At 43.3% G+C, this 25,516-nt stretch overlaps 1 protein-coding gene across 1 annotated transcript in view; it reads right to left on the minus strand.

The window, feature by feature from the left end:
* The window catches only part of TRPC5 (transient receptor potential cation channel subfamily C member 5), a 225,440-nt gene that overhangs the window by 47,514 nt on the left and 152,410 nt on the right, over positions 1-25,516 (minus strand). The window contains exons 3-5 of the mRNA XM_057538148.1: positions 7,758-8,094; positions 6,253-6,392; positions 1,235-1,557 (exon numbers count right to left, since the gene is read on the minus strand). Of these exons, the coding sequence (XP_057394131.1) occupies positions 1,235-1,557; positions 6,253-6,392; positions 7,758-8,094 (800 nt within the window). The remainder of the gene's footprint in view (positions 1-1,234; positions 1,558-6,252; positions 6,393-7,757; positions 8,095-25,516) is intronic.

Here is a 25,516-nt window from a genome sequence, read left to right on the forward strand (position 1 = left end):
AACTCAATTCCAACCTGTGGGTATGGGGAGGTATTTTCCCCCCATATCACCAATTCTCTGACACCAGTTGGGTGTCCTACAAGTAAACTCAGTTCTGACACTCCTGGGAGATAACGTCAGATTCCATGGATTAAGAGCTCAGTCCCACAAGACTGCTCCCCTTTCCCCCATTCCCAGATGCTAATTACAAGTCCAGGTTGTCGCCTGTGCTTCTGACCAGCTGGCTATAGATTGGAGCTTCCCACAGCCCTCTCCTTGGCTTTGAGTACCTCACAAAACTCAGAGAAACATTTAAATGACTAGATAACTGGTTTATTATAAAAGGATACAACTCAGGAACAGCCAGATAGAACATGCATACGGCAAGGTATGTGCGGGGTTGCAGAGCTTCCCTGCCCTCTCTGATCACCCACTCTCCCCAAATCTCCACGTGCTCACCAGCCTGGAAGCTCTCCGAACCCTGTCCTTTTGGGGTTTTATGGAGGGTTCATTACATAGTCACGGTTGATTAAATCATTGGCCATTGGTGATTGAACTCAATCTCCAGTTCCTCTCCCCTCCCTTGAAGGTGGAGGGGTGAGACTGAAAGTTCCGACCCTCTAATCACATGGGGGTAACCGGCCCCCATCCTTAGGTGAGGTCCAAAAGTCACTTTGTTAACACAGCCAAAGACACCTCTGTTGTTCTCATCACTTAGGAAATTCCAAGGCTTTTAGGAGCTCTGTGCCAGAAATGGGGACAAAGACCAAATACATATTTCTTATTATTAATCACAGTATCACAAGGTGCATTCAGATAATGTTGCACTCTCCCTTTTTCTTTGTTCTTGATTCAGAACAGTTACATTCGCCTTGGCAATCACTTGTTGAGAGGTATAGCCTTGCCGTTTCATTTCCTTGGTTAGTGATGCTTTTTTGAGCGAGGAATTATTTACCCCTTCCCATGAATTCCTTTAAAAATATGGGATGTGACCAAAATAGTTCAGAACTAACCCTTTAGATGAGTTCCTGGGAGCCCGTGTGTGTTTGTCTCTTTCCTCCCTCACCTAACTCTACTTCCTGTCCTGGTCCCCTGGAGGGAGGGAAGAACCTTCCTCCACTTCAGACCCTTCGGGTTGATCCATAAGTGAGCTCTGCATGCACTGTCAAGGGGCAGCGATGAAGCTGTGGATGGAAAATAGGGCAAAGAAGGAGAAAGCAGACAAAAGGCAGAAGAGGAAAGGGGGGAGTCTTACGTGGAGAAGGCATTGTTCTGTTTCTCGCATCGGATCCCCTTGCAGTTGTTGGGCTCATCGATTGCTCTGGTCTCATAATAAAAGTAAAGCTGGTTCAATCCATTGGCAAAAGCCAGCAGTACCAGGCAGTAGATAAAGAGGAATTTCAGGATATCAAGCAGCATGCGCCCCAAAGAGATCTGCAGAGGCCCTAAGTGGGAGTTGGCTGTGAAGAGGGATATGAGACGCAACGAACTTAAAATGTTGGATATCGCAAAGAGAGCTTCTGCAATCAGAGTCGGGTGCCACATTTCCCATTCTTCCCTTGGACGAGAACCATTATACTGGAAGAAACAACAAGTGCACAAGATGAGAGGTAGAGCGAGCATTTAGAAAACTTTCCCCTCTTTCTTCCCTTCTGCACCCAAATAAAGCCACGAAAGTAAGCATCAAGCATTCATTGATACAACAGCTGCCCCCGTGGTTGGCACTATTTGTCTTTTTTTTCCCACCCAATCAATACATGATGCTATTAAACGCTCTTCCTCCCACTCTCATCGAAATATATACCCAGCACACAGATGTAGAAAAATGAATTTCAGAGCAATTATCTGGAGTAACCACCTGTAGTTTATCAACAGCCATTTTTGAAGTGTGAGTTGACCAGATTGTTGGGAAGTGTCCCTGGAACAGAGCCACAGGTATGCCCAGATTACTCTGCTTCCTAATGAGATTTCACATCAACTTTCCTACCCAATCCCCCATTTTGTTCTGAGCACCACAGACGACTTGTAGTTACTGAAGGACAAGCGACAGCTTCAGTCTCCTCAGTGTGCAGTGTTCATCTTGACTTCCCTGCTGACTGCAGTTTGGGGCTGATAGAGCATCCTTAGAGGGTCATTACTCAGAGTTTTCTGCCAATACTCTTTTCTCCCATACTATGACAAATGGCATGTCAACCTTCCAGGTAGTAAATTTAGTACTGCCCGCACAGTGGTGTATGGATGTATTTTATTGTTCCTTTGACAGTCTTACAAGTTGCAATGTCCCTCTAGCATAAATGAAGAACCAGGGGGTTGAAGGAGGGGAAGAGCCAGGGTTTCTGGGGTTGGCTGCCCATTTTTCAGTCTTGCCTGAGCTTTCAGCTCCTGGAACATTAGAAGTCGCCTTGTGGAAAGATGGCTTCGACGTGAGACCTGAGCTCCAATTTGGGCTTTGTCGCTTAAAACTGCCTCTCTCTCTCTCTCAATTTCACCAGAGAATGAGGATAATATCTACTCCTACCCACTGCACATGTCTGTGATTATGTATCCATATGTGAACGTCTGTGTACTCCATAAGGGGAGGTGTTATGGAAATATAAGAAATTGCTTTTTACCTTCCCCAAGACAGAAGTAGATTTTGCCTGGAATTCAATCTGAAGCATATTGACTTGAGCACTCATCTAAATATCACAATTTCTCAGGACTAAATGTAAACAACTTTCCTGAGAAAATGTTGCATCGAGGGCCAAATTATATTGTTAGCATTTCTAAAATGTGCTTCGCTTCCAACAACTGAGGAGACTGGTGTTGTTAAAATCATTGTGTGTGTCCAATATTCTTCACTGTCAGAGGAGTTTGGAGAAAACTTGCTTCTGTTTCAAATAGACTTGGGGTGGCCAATTGGTTTTACACACTCTTGGCCAAATCTTGTATCTCTCTGTTTTTCTTTCTAAAGAAAACATTTGCTGCATCGTTGTGAGGGGTGGACATTGTTATGCCTGTTTTACGAGTGGAGGAGCTGAAATCCAGAGAGGCAGAGTGAGTTGCTTAAGGTCACACAGCAAGTTGGTGGCAGAGCCAGGACCAAAACTCAGGTCTCTGCACACTCAGTCTAGCACTATTTCCATTAAATATTACATATATGATAGTTGATATCACAGCACATATGTTAGATAGGCCTTTACAGGTTTGGTGGTCTATGTGAAAGATGCAGATTCTTTGCTGATAACAAAACAGACCTATATTTTAAAACTAGGTACTCTCAACTGGAACATGCATAGCTCATAATTTAGGGTTTTCTCTCTCCACAGGCACACCTGTAACCACAGGGAAGTCTTCTGCCCGTGGGCTGGTGAGTTTGGATTTGCAGGCCAGTCAAAAGTGTGAAAGGTGATTCTCGTGGCAAATCTATGCTTTGCATGTATATTTTTGGAGAAAGATATTATAGAATACGATAGCAGGGAATAAACTTGGAGCTCGTTTAGCCTACGTAGAGGTCAGCAGACTTTTTCTGACAAGGGCCAGATAGTACATAGTTTTGGCTTTGTGGACTATATGGTCCCTGCGGCAACTACTCAACTCTTTCCTTCTAGAACTAACAGGCAATACATAAACAAACAGAGGCGGCAGTGGCCCCAATCTGGCCTGCAGATCATAGTTTGCTGACCCCTGATCAAACGCCTGGAAGATTCATTCCTCGATTCAAATTCATTCCTTTGAGCTCCTTAATGTATTGAAGTTCTGCATAAGTTTTAATTTCAAGATGTGATTCCATGGAAAACAATTCAAAGCTTGAAATCCATTGATCTAGTCCAGTTTTATTTTTCAGACGCAGTGTCTGAGGCTCAGAGAGGTACAAGGATGGCCTGTGGTAATCCAGCTAATCGAGCTCATAAATATCAGAGCAGGGATTACATTTACGTTTCCTGACTCTTGAGTTAGTGATATTGGGAGGCAGGTGATTTTTCTTATATTCTTTGTGGTGGAATGCAGCTTGAAAATTGGCCTCTACGCTTTTCAAAGGGGGGTGAACTCAAAAGCAAAATAATGTGAGGTGGAGTATATATACTGTTGACTAGTTTTTCACTCTAATGAAGGATCTTCTTAAGGCCAGTTTATGCCATGGTGCTTCTGTACTGCCTCAGTACAATGGTGATCTGAAATTTTTCAAAGAGCCTGGGGACCAGTCCTGTGTCTTTACCTCATAGAGGTTGGCTCAGCCTACTTGGAGAAGTTCATTTCAGACTGGTGTGCCTCTGTGCAAGAGTGGACCAGACTGCCCATTGATAATTTCTCAATGAAAATCCAGTCTGCATGTGGAATGTCTTGCTTTGTAACTTCTCCTTTCTTGAGAAGGACTCCAACTTCTTGGCAAATGTCTCTTTTTGGGTTAAATGTCAGTTGAGGGGCATTTACTCAGTTTAGTAGAGCTGATTTATCCTTACAGTCTATGGTGGGGAAGTATCTGGTCCTTGGAAGGCTTGCCAGTGAAATTGGACAGGTTATGTGATTAACTAATGTTGGGCATCTGTTGACACATTTTCACATCCCCAAGGGTTAATCCTTTTGATCATTTATTCTAAACTTTCCTGTTTAAGCAGAACCCACCAATTTCTAGATTGATAATTTATTGTCCCTCCAGGATATAAATACCACTGCCAAAGGAAGAAATTTTTTTTTTAGGCAAACAGTGTTACTTAGTCAGCAGAGTGCCAGAATGACATGGATTTCATCCAGGCACATTAACCAGAGATTCAAACATTTTCCTTACCAGCTTTTTCTTGTAATGAAGTTGTAAGTATGTGTTAAACGATCACCACAAGTGAAAGCATACTCTTAGGCTTTCAAAAATGTTTCAGGACTGCATTCAATATTCACGTTCCATGTAACTAACTCCAAAGGTCTTAAAATTTATGCAATATGCATATTAGGGATATAAAAATAAACTAAGTTGGCAATTTGGGGGACAGCCATATTCCCATTCTAAAACTCCTTCATGTGGGATTTAGTGCCAAAAAGCATGACTGACTAGACAATCTTGGAGATGGAGTTGTCAGCCTTTCTCACGCTGGAGCAGTTCAATTCAGGGTATAGGGAGCACAGCCATTCCATTATCTAATGAACACCAAACTCGAACTCAGAGCCTGTGACTACCCAGCATGAGGTGCTGGACATGAAGCTATTTTTCAGGATAATTCAGGCTGTACCTTGTGCAGGGACAACATCAAGGTGGGATGTGTGTGTGTGTGCGTGTGTGTGTGTGTGTGCGTGTTATCTAGATTCGTAGAGAGACATAGATTGGGTGATACTCGAAAGGCGGGATTCATAACAGCTTGAATGATCATCCTGGTGGTGGAAGTGATGTGATTCTAGGGCTCTGCTCCCTATCCTATGAAGAACACTTGAGGGAAGTGTGCATATTTAGCTCTGAGAAGAGACAACTCAGCGGGTTAGGGAGAGATGACTTCATATTGGAAGCACTTTATGGAGAAGGAACAGCCTTGTTCTGTTTGACCCTACAGGGAGGAAGGATTACTAATGGATGTGTCACAGGGAGAATACTATTAGAAAAATACAAAGTAGCGCTTTTTAATGAAGTGACAAGTATTGAGAGAGGCTTCTGGAAATTCAGTGAATTTCCTAGTCTCTGCCCTGTGCAAGCATCAGTGGGCCATCTTCTTGGCGAGGACATTGTAGAGAGGACGTAAACGCTAACTGAGATGGGTGACTGTCAGAGTTGAAGAAGCTAAGAATTCATTTGCAAATTGCTCCATTCTCCACTTTCTTTGGTTAGGTGGACACTGCTTACAAACCACTGAAAGAATGTCTGTTTTATGGTACTTTTCTGCATGGACTGAACTGTCATCAGCACTTTCCTTCTAAACTTTTTTTTTAATGGGCATTATTTATTTATTTATTTATTTATGGCTGTCTTGGGTCTTCGTTTCTGTGCGAGGGCTTCCTCTAGTTGCGGCAAGTGGGGGCCACTCTTCATCGCGGTGCGCTGGCCTCTCACTATCGCGGCCTCTCTTATTGCGGAGCACAGGCTCCAGACGCGCAGGCTCAGCAGTTGTGGCACAAGTGCTTAGTTGCTCTGCGGCATGTGGGATCTTCCCAGACCAGGGCTTGAACCCGTGTCCCCTGCATTGGCAGGCAGATTCTCAACCACTGCGCCACCAGGGAAGCCCCTCCTCCTAAACTTTTTATGCTCCCACAGCTAAAGCTTAAGGTAACCAAAATCATTGTTTAAGAAAAATGGCGAACGTTCCAAGTTACCTTGACATAGGCCACGATCTTCAAGGAAATAGTTGCCAGGTAGAGTGAGTTCATTGCAAAATCCATCAGGTTCCACCAATCATGGATGTATTCAGTAAATCCACCATCCCACATTTCCTTAATCTCCCCCCAAATGAAACCTGAAGAATGGAGGCAAAAGGTTTATGTCTTCACAGCGTCAGACTAGACATCATAGCAGGATTCCCCCAAATGAAGAAAGAGGAAATCAATGAATGAATTGGGGGTCAGTGGAGCCCCTAGAGATAGTAATAACTTTCTTCTTTCTTTACTACCTCACCTCCCTGTCTTGAACTTGCCAAGGATAGGCTTTACCTAAAGATGCCTATATGTTATAATTTTCTGGATACTACTCACTTTTACATTGTTACCACAGTTACTGGAATGTTGTTGCAATTCAGGGCGTCTGATTCTACCCTGTTCCCATTTTAGAGTAGGGGTAATTTCATCAATGAATTATTTAGGTCAATATTATCCCATCGTCCTTAGTTTCCACTATGTGCTAGAGGGAAAACTTCTCAATGAGTTTTGAGGTGAGCAAAAGCTGGCCGTGGTCCAAAGTACTGGATGTTGGGACTGAAGCTAGGCTATGGGGCCCAGAATAATTTAGAATCCTCTTTTCTCCTCTCTCCTCTCATTGCGTGTGGGTTTCATGGAATTCTGCCTGATGGCATAGATATTTCTTTAGCCTTGGAATGTGGAAAGCAGTAAAAGGTATGGCTGTGGTCTAAAGCAGTGAGTCTCAGACTTTAAAATATGTGCGAATCGACCGGGGATCATGCAGATTCTGATTCCACAGACCCAGGGTGAGACTTGAGATTCTGCATGTCTCACAGGTTCCCAGATGATGCTGACGTTGCTGGTTTGGGGACCACAGTTTGAGCAGCAAGGACTTGGAGGATGGCAATGCATTGGAGGGTCCAGTGCAATGGAATTATGCCTGCAGGCTTCTGGTAAGGCTGCTTTAACCATGAACTGTGTGGATTTCCCAAGGTTTCCCTCCTGGTTGTGAAATCAGTATCCAAATAGGATGTGGACCCTGAATAAGTACTGGGATTGTGTGGAGTAGTCGCAAGAAAGCAGCAGATCCAAGTGCCACCCCTCCCCCCCAACCCCAGTTATGGGAAAGAAGGCATTGAATAGACTGATCCGCACTTGCCCTGCCTAGCTTACCTGAGCCTGTCCTGACTTAACACTTGGCTTTCCCTCTAAATCAACTGACGGACAACTTCCTTGTCCTTGATGATGTTAGGTTAGCTGAAACAAGCCTTGGGGACACTGTCACTCTCACAGTGAACCCTGTGGTGCTGAGCGGCCAGGGCCTGGGGAAGAAGGAACCACATTTCTGACACTCCCAACAAAGGACTACCCCAATGCACAGAGGGAAGGCGCCCTAGTTCAGGGCCAGTCCAACTGCCTATTCCAGTAGTTTCTTTAGACAGGACCAGCAGGCAGTCTGGCCATAGCTCCTGGTCTCTTTGACTCACCGAGAACCCAAGGCAATATCATCCATTCCACTACAGTCGGGGGAGGCCCCTGCACATGGAGGTCCGTCCTGATGATGTGCTGAGAAGCCAGGAGAAGCATGAAGAGGAAGGTCAGATATGACGCTGTGTGGCAGATAAACTTGATAAAGGGTTTCTTGATGAACAGCCCAAGGTTGCTCCTGGGTGAGATCAGATAAGCAATAGACAGCATGGGAAACAGGAACCCAATGGTCATGCACGTCAGAAGCTTGACTACCCAGTGTTTCCGCCGCCATCCAGGGAAGCCATCGTACCACAGAGTGGCAAGCAACTGTTGGCAGTTGGGCTGGGCCACAAACTGGGAAAAGAAGAGAATAAGTCAGGCATCTGGGATGTCCAGGTGGAAGTCTACATTCATAATAGCTCTCCTAGTTTACAGCCAGCTGCACAGCCAATCCCCAGAGGAGGCCTGATCTCCAGGCTCCCACGTGTGGGTCTAACCTCAGAGACAGCTCTACATGTCAAGCTAGGAGACTAGATCTTCCTTAGGGTTGATTGTTTGTTTCATACATTAAACAAAATCAATCACTCTGGTTTGTGCTTTGGCATGGCCCCCTATTCCCCCTCCCACTGTGTTAGGGAGATGCTTCCCCGAACCTGGCTCTGCATCAGAATCATCCAGGGAACATGAAAAAAAAATCCCAATTCCCAAGTCACACCACAGGCTGACTAAATGAGCCTCCCTGGGGAGTAGAGCCTGGGCAGCTGTTTTACAAAGTTCTCCTGGGGATGTACATGCCTCTTAGTAGAGAATCATGGGGATGTTTCATTTCAAATGGATTCACTTTTACTCATTCCCCTAGCTTACATGAGGTCATCAACAAATGTGTACTTTGGGCAAACACAAACTGGCAGCAAAAAAGCTCATGCCGGGACTTCCCTGGTGGTCCAGCGGGTAGGACTGTGCGCTCCCAATGCAGGGGGCCTGGGTTTGATCCCTGGTCTGGGAACTAGATCCCACATGCATGCCGCAACTAAGACCTGTTGCAGCCTAAATAAATAAATATTAAAAAAAAAAAAAAAAAAAAAAGCTCATGCCTGTGGCTGTGGTTTGGAATGGAAATGAGTTCCCTTTTTGATGTTTTCTTTTTTCCCTTTTGGTTCTGAGCACCTCTTGGTTGGCTAGCAAAGAATCAGGTTGCTACTTTGCCGTTTATTTAACACGCTCTCTAGTCTAGATATGCAAAGGAGGCAAAGCTATTTGGGGGCCAATATTATAAGACAGTATCTAACTCAGCTGGGATTTTACTAAAGGCAATCTACAAAGTGTCAGTGATTAATAGTTAAGAGATCATCAGCATTGCAAGTCACCCTCCGGCTGCTACTTCCTGGTAAGCAACTCAATAGGGAGCTTAACTGTCAGCAATGATTTTAAATATTGCCTCTATCTGATTACTCCAGCTTCCCATGGGAAAGGTTAAACAGCACTGCACCATACAGCTTACTAGTACAAAGGAAATAAAATTCTTCCATCATTTACCTAACACCCAAGGTACACTAGCCCAATTTTACTGTCAGTATATCTGTGAAGGTCACTAGCTTCCCACCAAAACCATTCTTCTCTTCCTTGAGCACAGGCTGGACTACATCTCCCAGGCTCCCTTGCAGTGAGGCGTGGCCACATGACCAAGTTCTCAATAATGGAATGTGAGGAGAAATGATGAGTGGCACCTCTAGGCCTGGACTATATATGTCCCCCATGGGTGCTCCTCCATGTTCTCTCCCCCTTCTTGCTGAGTGGGGTGTGGTAACTCAGGGTGGCCTAGGGGCTTCTGTCAGGCCGTGTCCTTCAGTGACCATGTGGAGGAGAACTATCTCGTTGACCAAGAATATGTGTCTTGGACAGTTACATGACTGAGATAATTCTATTGTGCTTGAGCCATTATCCATTTTAGGGACTAGCCTACCCTAAAGCAGTTTACTATTACTAGATGACAAAAAAAAAAAAGCTCTAAAGTCTTTTTATCATGTGATCTCATTTTCTCCAAAGATGTTCATGATCCCCCTTATGTCCTCACATCTCCTTTTCACACATTTACACACAAAAAGACAAAATCCTATACAGTCCCTTTCTACTCTTCTTGGCATTATAGCTTATGCCAAAGGCTGGGACGAAAAGGTCCTAGAAAAAAAAAGTATAGAAAAGTAGAAGGGTAAAGCGAAATATTTGGATGCAATGGGAGAAGCACTGGGAGCACACAGTCTAGTGAGGGAGACACATATATAAAAAGGCAGTTACGAAACAGCCTGGTAAGGGCATGGAAATGGATAGGAAAACAAGGCATAATGGGAGCACAAAGGAAGGGCAAATTTGGACTGCTCTGCAAAGGCTTCCTGGAGCAGGTGAGACCTGAGTGGAGCATTAAAGGATGTGTAGAAGCTGGTTAGGTGTAGTGAGGGAGACGGGAAGAGAGTAAACAGCCAAAGTAGCGGGGATAACATGACTAAAGGCATGGAGGTGAAAAAGAGCAGGACTGGTATGGGGAGGTAGAGCAGTCTGGGGAGACGGCTGCTTGAGCTGCAAGGCTGTGGATGGCAAGAGGTGAGGCTGGAGAGGTAGGCAGGGGTTGCAGAAGATCAAAATGATAGTCTCTGGAACAGTTGTGGCAGTCAGTTTTTGGAAAGTAACTTGTAAAGCATTTACCATATCCTGAATTTGCACTCTTTGCAGACTTGTGCACATATACTCCGCTTTCAGAATAGTTTTGCAAATTGTACACAAACAAACAAAAAGGGTAGCTTTTTAGTAAAGAAATTGCATTTATAAATGATCTGTATTAGAATATAAAAATCTCCAGTTAGAGTCAATTACGACCCGTGTTGTACAACAGATACCTTCTATTTTAGTCACTAATAAAGGGCTACACAACTCAAAAAAAAATGATAGTCTTTGGCCATTATAAATAGTATGACTCATTTTAAGAGCAATGAGAAGCCATAAATGATAGGTTTGTGTGTGTGTGTGTGTGTGTGTGTGTGTGTGTGTGTGTGTGTGTAGAGCAGTATAGTAGAGTAGTTAAGACTATAGACACTTGAGCTAGATTGCACTGGTTCTCTCTGTTCTTCAAAGTCTTCATCTAAAGAATGGAGTTAATAACAGCATCTGCCATATAGGATTCACGTGAGGATTAAGATCAGTTACTATACATGAAGCACTTAGAACTATGTCTAGCACATAGTAAGGGATCATTAAATCTTAGCTGCATATATCATTATGCATGTGCCAGAATCAGATTTAGACATTAGAAAGATCCTTATGGTTATTGAGTAGAAAATGGACTGGGGGCAGAGGGTGGGCAAAACTAGGGGCAGGAAGACCAGTTAGAAAGCTGTTGTCAATGTTGTACAAAACGATCGTGACTCAGACTAAGGTAATGGCAGTGGAAATGGAGAGATGTGCTCAGATTCCAAATATAGTGAGGTAGAATTGGCAGGATGTGGCGATGGGTGGGAAGTGAAGTAATATATAGGGTGAGAGGGTAAAAGGGAGGGAGGCTTCTCTTTTGGGTGAATTGGTGGACAGTAGTGCCATTAATCGAGAGTGGGAACACTGAAGCTGGAACAAGTTTATGGAGATGCATGCATTTTTATACCTGCTGAGTTAGATTTTTCTGTGGGACATCCAAATGGAGATATCCAGACTGTAGTACTGGTGTTACACAGCAGGGGTCAGCAAACTTTTTCCGTAAAGGGCCAGATAGTAAATATTTGGGACTTCGCAGACCATATCATCCCTTTTGCAAAGACTCAACTCAGCTGTTTCAGCACAAACTCAGCAATACATAATATGTAAATGAATGGGTGTAGTTGTGTGCCAATAAAACTTTATTCACAAAACAGGCAGCAATTTGTAGTTTGCTCTTCTACAGTATTGTCCCCCAGCTGCTGCCAGAACCAGATATTTGGACCACTTTGCCATGGTCTTTATGGTCTCCTAGGACTTCTTCCCCTTGTGTATCCCCAATAACTCTGACCCAAGAAATCACTCTCCCCTAAAGCAAAAATGCAGATGTGAAACTTCTTTTAATAGTGGATATGACCATCCAACCTTTATTTTCAATGCCTCTGCTCTGATTTTCGATTTGGCTGAACATAATACTTTTTTTAAATTAATTAATTAATTAATTAATTAATTTATTTATTTTTTAGCTGTGTTGGGTCTTCATTTCTGTGCGAGGGCTTTCTCTAGTTGCGGCGAGCGGGGGCCACTCCTCATTGCGGTGCGCGGGCCTCTCACTATCGCGGCCTCTCTTGCTGCAGAGCACAGGCTCCAGACGCGCAGGCTCAGTAGTTGTGGCTCACGGGCCTAGTTGCTCCGCGGCATGTGGGATCCTCCCAGACCAGGGCTCGAACCCGTGTCCCCTGCACCGGCAGGCAGATTCTCAACCACTGCGCCACCAGGGAAGCCCTGAACATAATAATTTTAAAGTTGAACAGGTTTTTATTTTCTATTTTTATATCTGGCAAGAGTAGTATGGGGTGGTATGGACTCTGGCAGAACAAACTGCAATTAGAATACTGTAAAACAAACTTGTCTTAAGCCACCATGTAGTATCTAATCCAAACACATCTGTGAGCTTTGAAAGCACAATCCTAATTCCTGCTTGCATATTGAAGTTCCAATTTGAGTTTATTTAATCAATCTCTAGTTGATTTCGAGAATGCCTCACAAAGAGGGACTGCAGGAAAAACAGCAGTGCCTATGTGTTGTATGCTTGATTGCACTATAAAGGCCAAACTGTACAGAGCCTAGAGCAATAGTTTTTAGTTTTGATGAAGTCCATTTTATGTTTTCTTTTGTTGCTTGTGCTGTTGCAGCCATATATAAGAAACCATCACTCAATCCAAGGTCACAAAGATTTACACCTATGTGTTTGTCTCTGAATTTGATAGCTTTACCTCTTATACTTAGGTCTTTGATCCATTTTAAATTAAGTTTTGCATATTGTATGAGGAAGGGGTCCAACTTCATTTATTTGCCTGTGGATATTCACTTGTCCTGAGGCAGGAGATAGATGGACCCCAGGCTGAGCAGCTAGAGTCTGTCCCCTGTGGACAGATACTCCAAGACAAAGATAATAGCAGGAGCAAGGAGGAGCTAAGCCCTGCCCAGATAACAGATAAAGAGACCACATATTTCTCATTCTCGAGGTCAAGGAGACCTTCCCAACTACATGTGCGCAGAAAGGCTCCTTGGGGGGGTCAAAAAGGGAGGAGGCGCCACCCCATAGTAAGTGATGTCAACCTACCCATAGGCCTCTTCGCTAGAATCCATCTTGGTTAAGAGGTGTGCTCGCACACAGGGGAGAACCCTGAGATAAACCAAATACAGACTCAGAGCCAGGCAAAGCAAGGTGATTGGCCGCAGGAAACCCGGAAGAAATGCCCCATATAAGTGATTCAAATTTACCACGCGGTGTAACTCTGTCTCTGAGCCTGCCCGTGTGAGTCTATTCACACGTACTCTTTTTCCTCCTGATAAACACTTGTTTCACCACTTTCCGTCTCTTTGTGGAAATTCATTTCTGCAAAGCCGACAGGCCAGGGCCTTGTCACTGGCTACTGTCCCTGATGGTCTAATGATTGGATTCAGTGTTCTCACTGCTGAGGCCTGACTTCAATCTCTGGCTGGGGAATCGAAATCCTGCTTCAAGCCAGTGCAGGCCGAGGCCACCCAAGATCAGTCCCAGCACCATTTTTTGAAAAGACTACTATTTCCCCATTAAATTGTTTTGGTACCCTGGCTGAAAATCAACTAACCATAAATGTAAGGGTTTATTTTTGGATTCTTAATTCTATTCCACTTATCAATAAGTGTATCCTTATGCCAGTACCCCACTGTCTTGATTACAGTAGCTCTGTAGTAACTTTTGAAATTGGGAAGCACGAATCTTCTAAATTCTTCGCTCTTTTTCAAAATTGTTTTGGCTATTCTGCCTCCATTGCATTTCATGTGAATTTTATGATCTTCTTGTCAATTTATGCAAAAAAGGAAACTGGGTTTTTAATAGCGATTGCCTTGAACCTGTAGAACAATTTGGGAAGTTTTGCCCTCAGTGTATGTAGGGGGTGAAGTCTGATAGGTAAGTCAAGTCCCTTAGGAGTTGCAACTAGGAGCTATTCTTTTTTTTTTTTTTTAACATCTTTATTGGAGTATAATTGCTTTACAATGGTGTGTTAGTTTCTGCTTTATAACAAAGTGAATCAGTTATACATATACATATGTTCCCATATTCTTAACATAGTCAGATTAACTACCATACAATGAGTTCTTATAGTGTGCCACACACTGTACCAGATTTTCACACAGATCATCTCACAGCAACCCTAAAGGCAGATGTCAGTATCATACCCATTTTATAGACGATGAGACTGAGCCCAAGCTCACATTCTTGGTAAGTAGTGGAGCCAGGACGGGAGCCCTAGCTTGGCTGACCATAGACTAAGCTCTTAAACACTGTACTCTATCAATCTCTGGATGGTATGAGCTGAGGCCCACAGAAAGCTGAATTTTCCAGTATCTTCCCCATTGGCCTTGCCACAGTGATTGAAATGCCCACATCATTTGTTGCTTTGGGTTAAGGCCTTGAAGTTATATTCATGTTTGTAGGAAGTGGTAATATGTAAAACTACTAACCACCCTTAACAATTTAAAGTGAGTACCTCATATCAGCCAGTTATCTAGCTATAAGGGACCTACCTGCCAGCTGTCTAAATAATCACCTGACTTTAGTGCCTGATTCCCATGCTGAACAGAACAGGCAGAACAGAATCTGACTTGCTCATAGCCAAGGGGATGCAAGGTCCACGTGATTCAGTTCAGGCATTTTAACAAGTAGCTCTGTACACATGCTGTGCCCGGTTCTGTGTGGTGCACAAGGGGAGAGGGTCCCAACAAGAGAGAGTGACAGTGATTCTGCCTGCAGGATCCCACTGAGAGGCCAGCGAAACTCACGTGAAAGAAGTAATGGGACGATAAGGTTTGTGTTCAGAGTCCTGCACAAGCGCTACAGATGGTAAAGGTGTCAGGTTCCCAGATGGCTGGCTCTCAACAGACCAGTGAAGGCCACTCTCCTCCAAATCCAGAGATTATTTTGCCAAGTAAGGACATGAAAAAAAAAAAAAACCTGTGCCCCTTTGATCTTCTGTTACCACCATTTTATAAAAAGAAAAGTCAGAATAAAGTCTAGTCATTCAAATTAGATCCATTTAGCGTTAGGAAAAGCTCATGACTTTGTTATGAGGCACCACAACGTAGGCACTCAGGGCATTCAGAGACAGGACAAATCAGCAGGCACTTAGAGTCATAAGGAAAGGCTACAGAGAGTTATTAAATCAGAGAACATCACTTCCTTTTGGAAGCCTTCCCTGATTGCCCCAGCCAGAGGCAATCCCTCCTTCTTGAGCCCAGACCACCTTGCTTCTTCCTTGTGGTATCACTTAGAGCTTACCTCATGTTACATTTATACCTAGAACCCTTGACTTGGCCTTCTTACAACGGTAAGCTTCTGAAGGGGAGGAACAATCGTGTATGTTATGTAACATTTCACATCCCAGGGGCTTTACAGGCATTTACTATATTAGTTAAAGTGAGAAAATTTCCTCTCTGCCTCCCTGCTAAACTTCAGACCTAAATGTTCAACTGCCCAGTGGGCATTTCAAATGCATAACCCAAACAGAACTCTTTTCCCCCAAAGTACCCCCAACACACACACACACGTTTCTCTTTTCACCTCACATTCTGTGTGCTCTCAAGGCATTAGTAGTAGTCATAACAGTCACAGATTAGATGTATACAGAACTTCCTTTGTTTTAGATACTTTTTTTTTCTTTTTTTTTTAGATACTTTTAAAAGCATTTTCTATATATTGACTAAGCCCAGGAGGTTGGTACTATATTTACACCCATTTTACAGATGAGAAAATTGAGGCTCAGAGAGGTTAAATAGTAACAACAACAACAATTAACATCTGAGTGCCTACTATGTGTCAAGCACTGTAGTTAGAGCTCGTTTAAGAGCAGTGGGCTAGGGACAGACTTCCCTGGTTATTGATTGAGTCCCCGCTATGCGGAGGTAATGGAAAATGAGGGAAAGTCCCCTGGTAGGAGCAGAGGATGTGGGGTGGGGGGTGGGCTCTTGAGAAGTAAGCCAGGCTATGAGGCAGAGAAAAAAAAGCCAGTAGCAGTGAACCTTTAGTGGTTCCATTAGGAACAGGCAATTGTCAGAGGAGAAAAGTCTTTCTTAACTCCCACCATCTACCGTGTCGCCTGCCATGGAGGCTGTCAGCAAGAAAAAAATTAGATCAGGATCAAAGAAGTCAGTCCCACGTTGTGTCACCTAACTGGTTATTGTCAGATGATTTTAAATTGTTGGGTGTGTACAAAAGTGCAATAGGTGAGGCTGGAAGGAAGGTCACCTTGACATATGTTTCACATTCAGGGGTTTGGAAGGCAGTCCGGGCCTGTTGTTCTCTGAAGTAATTGGCAGTGAGTTATCTTTGTGTTTCCTAAAAGGGATCAGCTGACTTCAAGCCGGGGGATCCACAGCTGCAAACACTTCTTCCTTTAGTTCATTTCGAGGAAAAGAAAATCTAAAAGGTGAGAATGAGTGGCTCCCCCCGCCCCAGGGGAGACGATGAGGCTTGGGAAGAAAAATCAAGTTCCTGGCTATGGCAGGATCTGAGATAAAGGGCCTTTCTCGGTGGTTTGAAAAAGTCTACTGATCTTCAAGAATCTTCTTCTGGGCTTCCCTGGTGGCGCAGTGGTTGAGAATCCGCCTGCCAATGCAGGGGACACGGGTTCGAGCCCTGGTCTGGGAGGATCCCACATGCCACGGAGCAACTAGGCCCGTGAGCCACAATTACTGAGCCTGCGCATCTGGAGCCTGTGCTCCGCAACAACAGAGGCCACGATAGTGAGAGGCCCGCGCACCGCGATGAAGAGTGGCCCCCACTTGCCACAACTAGAGAAAGCCCTCGCACAGAAACGAAGACCCAACACAGCCATAAATAAATAAATAAATAAATAAATAAATAAATATTTAAAAAAAAGAAAAAAGAAAAAGAATCTTCTTCTGCTCCCTCAGCAAATGGCTGCACATTGGAATAGGCCCAACTTTCATTGCCTCAGATGTCAGTTCTTCAGAAAATAGTCTAGTTGTGTATAAAAGTGTATTTAAAAAGCCAGCAGAAATGACCCGAGATAGAACGACTTTTGTTGGTTTGTTTTGTAGTTGCCAATCAAGCTGGGCTCCGTTGAGGAGAAAAAAATGCTCAAAAAGGAAATCGGTAGCAATGCAAGATTTCCCAAAGAGGGAGAAACGTTCAAAACACTTTCCTTCCCTCACCATTGCAGGAGCTTGCTGAGCTATACTTTCATTAAGCGGTTCTGCTTTTTTACCACTGCAGCAGAAATTTGAGACGAAGAAAGAGGTTTTGGCAAGTAGTTTAGTCCCAGATTATGATGCGAAGTAGCCCCTACATTTTACATGTAGTCTCTGTCTAACACAATTTGCTATTTATCTGTTCAGATCACTAATCCATGGTGATATTTTTTTTTCTGAAAGAAAGGAGATGTGTGCTTACCCAGGGGTTATGGAGACATTTGGGACTCAGCTGGCTGTCGTTGCACTTAGCTAGTCAGCTTGGTTCCCGAGCTGGGCTCCCAATAGCAATGGCAACACAGGTGCAGACGCACAAAATAAGTCAACTGGCAGTCATACCTCTAATTTCAAACTACAGCTAAACTTCACTAATTTGAACTAAATGGAGGAAAGTGAGCTAGATGCTGAAAACTCTGTTTTAGAACACATTTTAAAAATATATAATTTTCCATTTGCAAGTATACACAGCAGTCAGAATTAGCTAAATGGGATTTCCTGGCAGCTGTTATAATTCTCCTGTGTTGGAGGTAAGGGGCTCTGAAAGCGTCTAGTGCAGTGGAATTAAGTCCAATGCAATGGCTTGTTTTAGCCATGAGATGGCAGCAGAGGGTGATGGGTGCTCACTTCCTACTCCAAAGAGGGAAGTTCTAGAAGGGGAGCCTGCATGGGAAAACGGCTCACCTGGGAGGGAGCAAGTGACCTAGTGTGTCAGGGCAGTTGATGAAGAGAGCCTGGAAACCCACTAAAAACCAAATACGAAATCAGACAGTACTGTATAGTGCAGGGAACTCTACTCAATAATCTGTAATGACCTATATGGGAAAAGAATCTAAAAAAGAGTAGATATGTGTATATGTATAACTGACTCACTTTGCTGTACACCTGAAACTAACACAACATTGTAAATCAACTATACTCCAAAAAAAAAAAAAATCAGACAGGATGTGGTTGGGGGTCAGCTGGGAGTTGCGATCCTACTGGTTTCAATCAAGAGGCTGGAAGGGGAAATACCTCAAGGAATAAAAATATCAAAGCATAGAGCACTAAACCATTGTGAGAATTAGATGAGGAAACATTCAATAATGTTAGCTATTTTCAACATTATGGCTATTGTTATTATCATGAGATGCAGAACTGTTGCTTCTTGGATGGATAGTCTTGAAGTGACTATATATGTGACCTGACATAGTCTTTGCCTAGACAGTTGGCACACATCAGCATTGCTTCCATGATCAGCTCCTCTGAATGTTCTGTCATGCCAGTTACTGACTTGGAATTCTGGAAAGGAGACTGATGGTGGCGGTAGCAGGGTTAGGGATGGGGAGGTGGGAGGAATAGTGCATTGGAGAAGTATATCCAGTTGGAGTCAGTACCATCCTCATTGTATAGTCAGATCCTATAAATACCTCTAACAAATTCCAGAATGAAAACTGGATTGTTATGCAAGGCATCTTAGAGGACGAGAGACAGCTTGGTAGGTAAAGGAGAGAATTTTTCATTGAGAAAGACTGGCAAGTCAGGATTGCAGGAAGGATGGCTTTTTCGGGGCTGGCTAACAAGCTAAGGTATCTCAGGAGGTTCTTTAAAGCCACGATGGAAGATTCCAAGAGTATGGTTTTGGCTCAAAGCAAAAAAAACTTGCTCCGAGTGGCTTTCACTGGGTGATTATTCAGGAGCAAGGCTTAGAGAGACCAACGGAGCTTGGCTCCTGTGTGCTTAATGTAACCCCCCACCATACTCCTACACCTCCCCTCCCCCCCTTCTCTCTCCCTCTCTCTCTCTCTCTCTCACACACACACACACACACACACACACACGCAGGCATGCTCACATGGGCAAAGAAAACCTGAGCCCTCAGTGATTTGAGGGCTTTTAGGAAGTCACTTTCCTTCTGCTTCCAGGAAGTACCACTCCAAAACCAGTTCAATCAAGCCAGCAACCTTTACTGAGCACCTACTCTGTGCCAGACATGACTCCAGTGACCAGAATCTCATTCCTGAAGGAAACACCTAGCAAATAATGACAAAATCATATTCCTGCCCTCCCTTGAAACCACGAGACTCTCACTAATGACTAAAATAGGAATGTAAACTCAAAAAAGAACAAGGTTTGTGTAGCTGATGGGAGCATAGAATTAGCTGGCATTCTGAGGGAGTAATTATTGCTGCTGACTATCAAGACTATTGGAGCCTGGTGGCTTAATTTTAAAGAGAGCGGTACCTATCCTAACCCATTTCCTTTCTCCTTCCTTCTAGGGGCCAGCCTTATGGTGGGCTTTTAATCATGACTTAATGCGCACTCTACTATGTGCCAGGTACTTTGTATTTTTGTTCATTCCTTTAATCCTTATTCCTCATGATGACTGTATGAAGGAGGTATTATTACTATTCTACAGATGAAGAATCTGAGCCACAGAGAGACTAAAGAACAAGTCTTGAGCCCAGGTCTGTGTACACCACTGATGCTCTAACCCAGGGGCCATCAAACTGGGGGCCAAATGGAACCTGTTTCCTGTCTGCGTAAATAAAGTTTTATTGCAGTATAGCCACGCTTATTTTTTACATTGGCAGAGTTGAGTAATTACAACAGAGACCTATGACCTATGCTGCCTAAAATATTTGCTATCTGGCCCTTTACAGAAAACGTTTGCTAACCTGCGGCTCTAACCACCATACAACACAGTCTCCGGTATGTAGACTTTGGAGTTAGAGCTGAGGTCAGACTCTGGCTTGGCCATGTATTCACAGTGTGCCCTTGGACAAGTCCTTTTAATTCTCAGTTTCCTTATCTGTAAATGGGAATAATAATATTGCCTGTCTCCTAGGATTGTTGTGAGGATTAAATGAGATACTCCACATGAAAAGTCATTAACACAGTGTCTGGATGCCTTGCACATAGTCAATTCTTTAAAAAGTGGTAGCTGGATTATTTGGAGTATTAATGACAACAGATAGACAAGAGTTAGCTCTGTGCTAGGCACACAGTGAGTGTTCACTTAAATACCAAATAGTCGTACTTGTCTTATTCTTGCTGATTTGCTAGGGCTTTGGAATGCTGAAAAAAGACTGAAGTTTAGAGCTGGAGGTAGAGGTGTGGGAGTCAGCAGGGCAGTGAACATAGTGGTTTTGGCCTAGACGGGAGTTGACAGCAGAGGATTTACTCTGGAACAAGCTATTTAATGCTTTAAGCCTAAATAAGCTTGAACCGTATTATATGACAAAAGCAAGGTGTGTGTGTGTGTGTGTGTGTGTGTGTGTGTGCAGTGTGTATGTGAGTGTGTGAGAGAGAGAGAGACAGACAGAAAGCAAGTCCCAACTCTGAATTTTTTTTCTCGTACCTTCAAAACCTCTCTCCCTGTGTTACACCTGAATGAACTCTAATTCCATTCTTTGAAAAATTTAAAGTTTTCTCTTTTTTTTGCACTTTATAAATCAACTTTATTGAGATATAATTTACAATAAAAAAGCCGCTATTTTAAGTGTACAGATCAATGACTGCAGTTTGAGTTCATCTTCATCACCCTAAAATTGTTCCCTCATGCTCCTTTATTTTTTTGAAGTTTTCTTAAAGATTCCAGTGTTATTTCTCCAAGTTACTATAGCAACTATAGAAAAAAATGACTATGCAATCTACTTCCTTGCTGTTAATCGTGCTTGTTGGTCTCCCTGATTAGACTCTAAACTCCTGTAGGGCAGAGACCTTGGCTTATATCCCCCCGGATGAGAAGTTGTGTTGCTGCTATTAAATGATGAAGGAATATATATTTGTTCATGATGTATGCATGTGTGTTCCTGACTAGGGAGGTCCCTGATGGAAAAGGGAGAATGAATTTCAGAAGCGAGGTCTTTGGGAGATGAATGAAATGTGTTAATGTTTCAATGCCCCATTAGTGACAGAAAAACTAGAAAAACAAACGGGGCCAAAAAAAAAAGAAAAAACAAAAAACGGAAGGTGGGACCCTAGCTGGGGGGAGCCTTCTTCTGATGGGCGGCTACATCTCTTACTTACCTAGATGGACGAGGAAGTTACCTACAATGCGATGGAAATTCCTATATTAGGGAGGTAAACCATTGGGTTATGGCACTGCTTTTTCTCATAGCCATCTTTTTCTAATGCCTTTGTGAAGGTCAGCTTTTCACTCCCAAGGTGAGATCCTTTGTAAACAATTTACCACCTGCAAGTGTCTGAGAGGAGAGAGAGGACAGTTTTGTTTTGCTGAGGGAGGGAGGGAGGGAGGGAGGGAGGGACGAGTTCTCTTTCCCCTCTAGGGAGAACATTTGGCTTTTTCTTTATCTGGCAGTTTTCACTTCTCATAATCTAAATTTGGTTCCCCCCCATCATTATTCAAATGGGATACATATTTCCTGACACTGATGTAAACGTCACTCAAGCAAATTCTCCTTTTTCTCATCAGGCTGGATGGAAAGCCTATAGCTCTTGTATGGGGGGTGATTTGAAAGTCAGGCCACAGACAAGTTAAGACTTAGCCTAAGGGAGCAAGTGTATCCTCTCACAGACTATCTATCTTAGTTTCTGCATAACGTAACTTCCAGTTGATTCTATGTCAGATGAATATCAAGGCCATAACTGGTCTATACTATCCGGAGTTCCCTGGCAGTACTTAACTTACCTTAACTGTGGTTGTCATATACTTCTCTGAAAAAGTGAGAAGATGCAAAACTGTAACCGACAGACTCAAAATTCTTGGCTTCTCAAGACTATGGTGGTTGGTTTTGTTTTGTTTTACTTCTCCCTTTCACTTACAGCTCATATTATTACTCGGTGCATTTTAGTCAGTTATGGCAACATTTCTAAGGTATTACACTGTGTAGTCGTCATGCTTGAATACCCCAGAGCCTAGGTTTAATACTGTTTTTGGGGTTCAGTCTGTAAGACTTCCATGTTGATGAGATGATTACGTATGCACGATCAGATTTGTGTTTCAGAATGATCCACCTTGGCTGTACAGAAGGTGAATTGGCAAAGAGGATGGGAGGGAGGGGACTGAGTAGGAGTCTTTTGTAACTTTCCAGGTGAGAGGCAATAAGGGCCTGAATTAGAGCAGTGGGAGTTGAAAGGAGGCGATGGTGACAGAGATATTTTGGAGATAGCATTGACAATATTTGGTAATAAATTGTGTGTTAGGGTGGAAGGTAATGAGGAGTTGAGGATACTCTGCTATTAAACGGTATATGGGAATCAGGAGATCAGGACGAGAACTGGATTTGGGATACATGTGATGAATTCATTTCAGACACGTCCTGGTTGGTCTGCTGTTGAGGGAATTCTCAGGATGTGGGAATTTCAGCGCTAACACCGGGAAAGTCCTGGGCAAACCAGGACTAGTTGGTTACTCTAAATTTAGGATATGCTGGACTTGAAGAGTCTGCGGACAGTGGCCAGGAGGTGGTTGGGTATGGAGAAGTGGTGTGTAGAAAGGACATCAGAGTCAGAGGTGTAGTTTGGAGAGTTGCTGATGTAGAGATGATGGGTGAAACCGTAGGAATGGGTATGAGAATTAAGGGAAAATACATAGCATGATATTATAACTACCTCAAATCCCTTGTGGAATTATATCTATATCCTTGTGGATATAAATGAATGAATAAAATAATTAAGAGAAAACAGTGAGTGAGAAAAAGACAGCAGACTGGAGTTTGAGGCCCACCTACCTGTTGAGGTTAGCTATAGAAAGAAAGAGGCTGAGCCCCAAGAGATCTAAAGGGAACAAGATGATGATTTCATAAAAGCCAAGGAGGAAGGGAATTTCAAAAAGGTGGGAGTCAAGGAAGATAAATATTGAGGATAGGTGATTGGGTCTGGTGATTAACATGTCACTGGTCACCTACAAGAGAACATTTTCTGTGGAGTCCTCCAGTCTGTGGAGTCCTGAAATCAGATTACAAGATGCTAATTAAATGGAGAACGGGAAGAAAGGAAGTATGGGTAGTGAGCATAGACTCATCTTTGTCCTAACAATGAGAGTAATTTTCTCCATCGAACACCAACTCAAGATTCAACTCTTCTTGCATTTTCCTGAATGATTGCCATGCCTCCTGCTCTTCTCCTCCTGAAACTTCCTATAGTACCTGGGGGCTAGACCATACTATGTAGGAAAAATAATAACTATGTGATATACTTCTTTATTTTCTGGTAGCTTCAGTGTGCTTGGTTAGTCTCCGTATTCGAGTCTAAGCTTCCTTAGGGCAGAGACCATGTCTTATATCTCCCACAGTGCCAAGAAAGGCTTTCAAGAATATTTGCTAGTTATTAGGATAGGAAGGATAGAAAGATTTTCTAGTGTAGATTTTCTCACTCTCGACACTATTTATATCTTGGGTTGGGTAGGTCTTTGTTCTGGGAGACTATCCTGTGCATTGTAGGATGTTTAGCAGTATCCCTGGCTTACACCTACTAAGTGCCAGTGGCACCTCCCTTCCGCCCTCCAATAGTTGTGACAACCAAAAGTATTTCCAGATAGTGACAAATGTCCCCTGGGGTGGGGGGAACTGACTCAGTTGAAACCCATTGCTCTAGGTGAGCTGGGCCTAGCTTATTTATTTCCCTTGTACTTCAGCAGGGGCAATCCAAAGCCATCTCCCATTGAGAAACATTGGTGTCCAGGTCACAGCCTCCAGAAAGGGACGGATAATCTTCCTTGGTTACTTGCTTTCAGTTCTGAGACCCTTACACTCATTCTTTTCTCTGTCTCTTCCCTGGAGTGAATGAATGGCTCAGTACTTGCACTGAAACACAAAGTACTGAAACGGTGTCAACATACTTTCCCTAGGATCCAGACTATCAAAGCAAAGCTGGAGAGAGATTTAATTACAGCAGGGGTTTGTAACGTTTCTGCAACTGTAAGGGAAGCATTTATTAATTTGTTTGCAAAGTCCAACTAGTAGTTAATAATATTCAATATTTTCCTTTTCAAAGTATCTTTCAAGTATATTGTCTGTAGCCTCCTCAGAGATTGGCCAGAGGTTGGAGAAATCAGAGAAAGAGGGAATGTATAAAATAAAGGTACAGAAGGTTTCAGTGCCCCAGCAAAGAACCCAGGAGTCCTTGGCTCTCATTCTTTAGGCTAAACCTGAAGTGTCTCCCTGACACTTTTAGTTATCCCAGTGGGGCCTATGGTTCCAGGAAGACACTTCTTTGTTGTAGTTCAAAGCAATGACTAGATGTGGGTTGAGCTCAACAGGGGGGGGGTGGGGTGAGGATAAAGAAAAACTCTAATATCTCGTCCTGTTCTATCACCCTGTTCCAGGCTTCTGAGGTTCCTTGGTAGTGCCCTATGAATCTCCCTACTGCCCTATGGGCAAGTCCGATACACCAGTCAGTACATTTTAATCAAGTGCCTGATAAATACTCTTAAGACACCCAAAAGTGATGCAAATAAAAGGAAGTGAGGTTGCACAAGGGTCATGTTTATTTATTGAACTAAGCATCTTCCAAGTAGTCTTGGATTTTGGCCCCATAACAGCCCGTGAAATAGGTATTATTAGTATCCACCCTCTTTTTACAGAGAAGGAAATGTGAAGCTCAGCGAGGTTAAATGACATGCCAAGGGCTTATAGCGACAAGGTGACAGAGCTGTGATTCAGACCCTGATCTGTATAAGTCCACACCCTGTGCTCTTACCCACTATGCTGATATGATTCATTTATCTAGTCCACTTTCCCCCCATTTTTTTCGAGTGGGTAATTTACTGCATTTTATAGAAAGAAGAACTGAGGACCAGAAAGTATAAATGACTTGCTTAGGATGGCGTGGTGGTGGTAGTGGTGATGGTAGGCGTAAGGAGCGGAAGGAGAAGCCAGAAAACACATTTTCTTCCTTATACTGCGTGTTTTTTCTACCTACCACATTCTTTCTAGTTCAGAAGAGAAGACACTTCTCATTCTGGGAAATAATTAAAGAACTAGAAAAAGCAGTCTGTCATTAATTGTGTGATATTGAATTTCTGAATTCTATGGTACAGACAAATCAAACGATAGAGCCATTTTCTTTCCCAATGGACATTGAAGACCATTAGTCATACTTAGCCTGCCAGCAGGCTTTGAGTGGGGAGTACATTGCATCCCTGTGGGATCTTCCAGGGAGATGGAGGAGACCAAAGTACATATACACTTTGACCAGGGAACTGGGCTAGAGAATCCAGCATCCATAAAAAAGAAGCTTGCTATAGCATTACTAAGTTGCTTCTGAGACACTTTGAGGAGGGGTATGAGAAGAGATGCAGAACTAATTGGTATTTTCCAAGATTTAACTGAGTGATGGTGGCAGTATTGAACAACCTTGGGAGTTCCTTGGCCTTGAAGCAGATTTTGGCTTCCTA

Source organism: Balaenoptera acutorostrata, chromosome X, assembly GCF_949987535.1.
Source record: "Balaenoptera acutorostrata chromosome X, mBalAcu1.1, whole genome shotgun sequence".
In the NCBI taxonomy this organism is placed as follows: Eukaryota; Metazoa; Chordata; class Mammalia; order Artiodactyla; family Balaenopteridae; genus Balaenoptera; species Balaenoptera acutorostrata.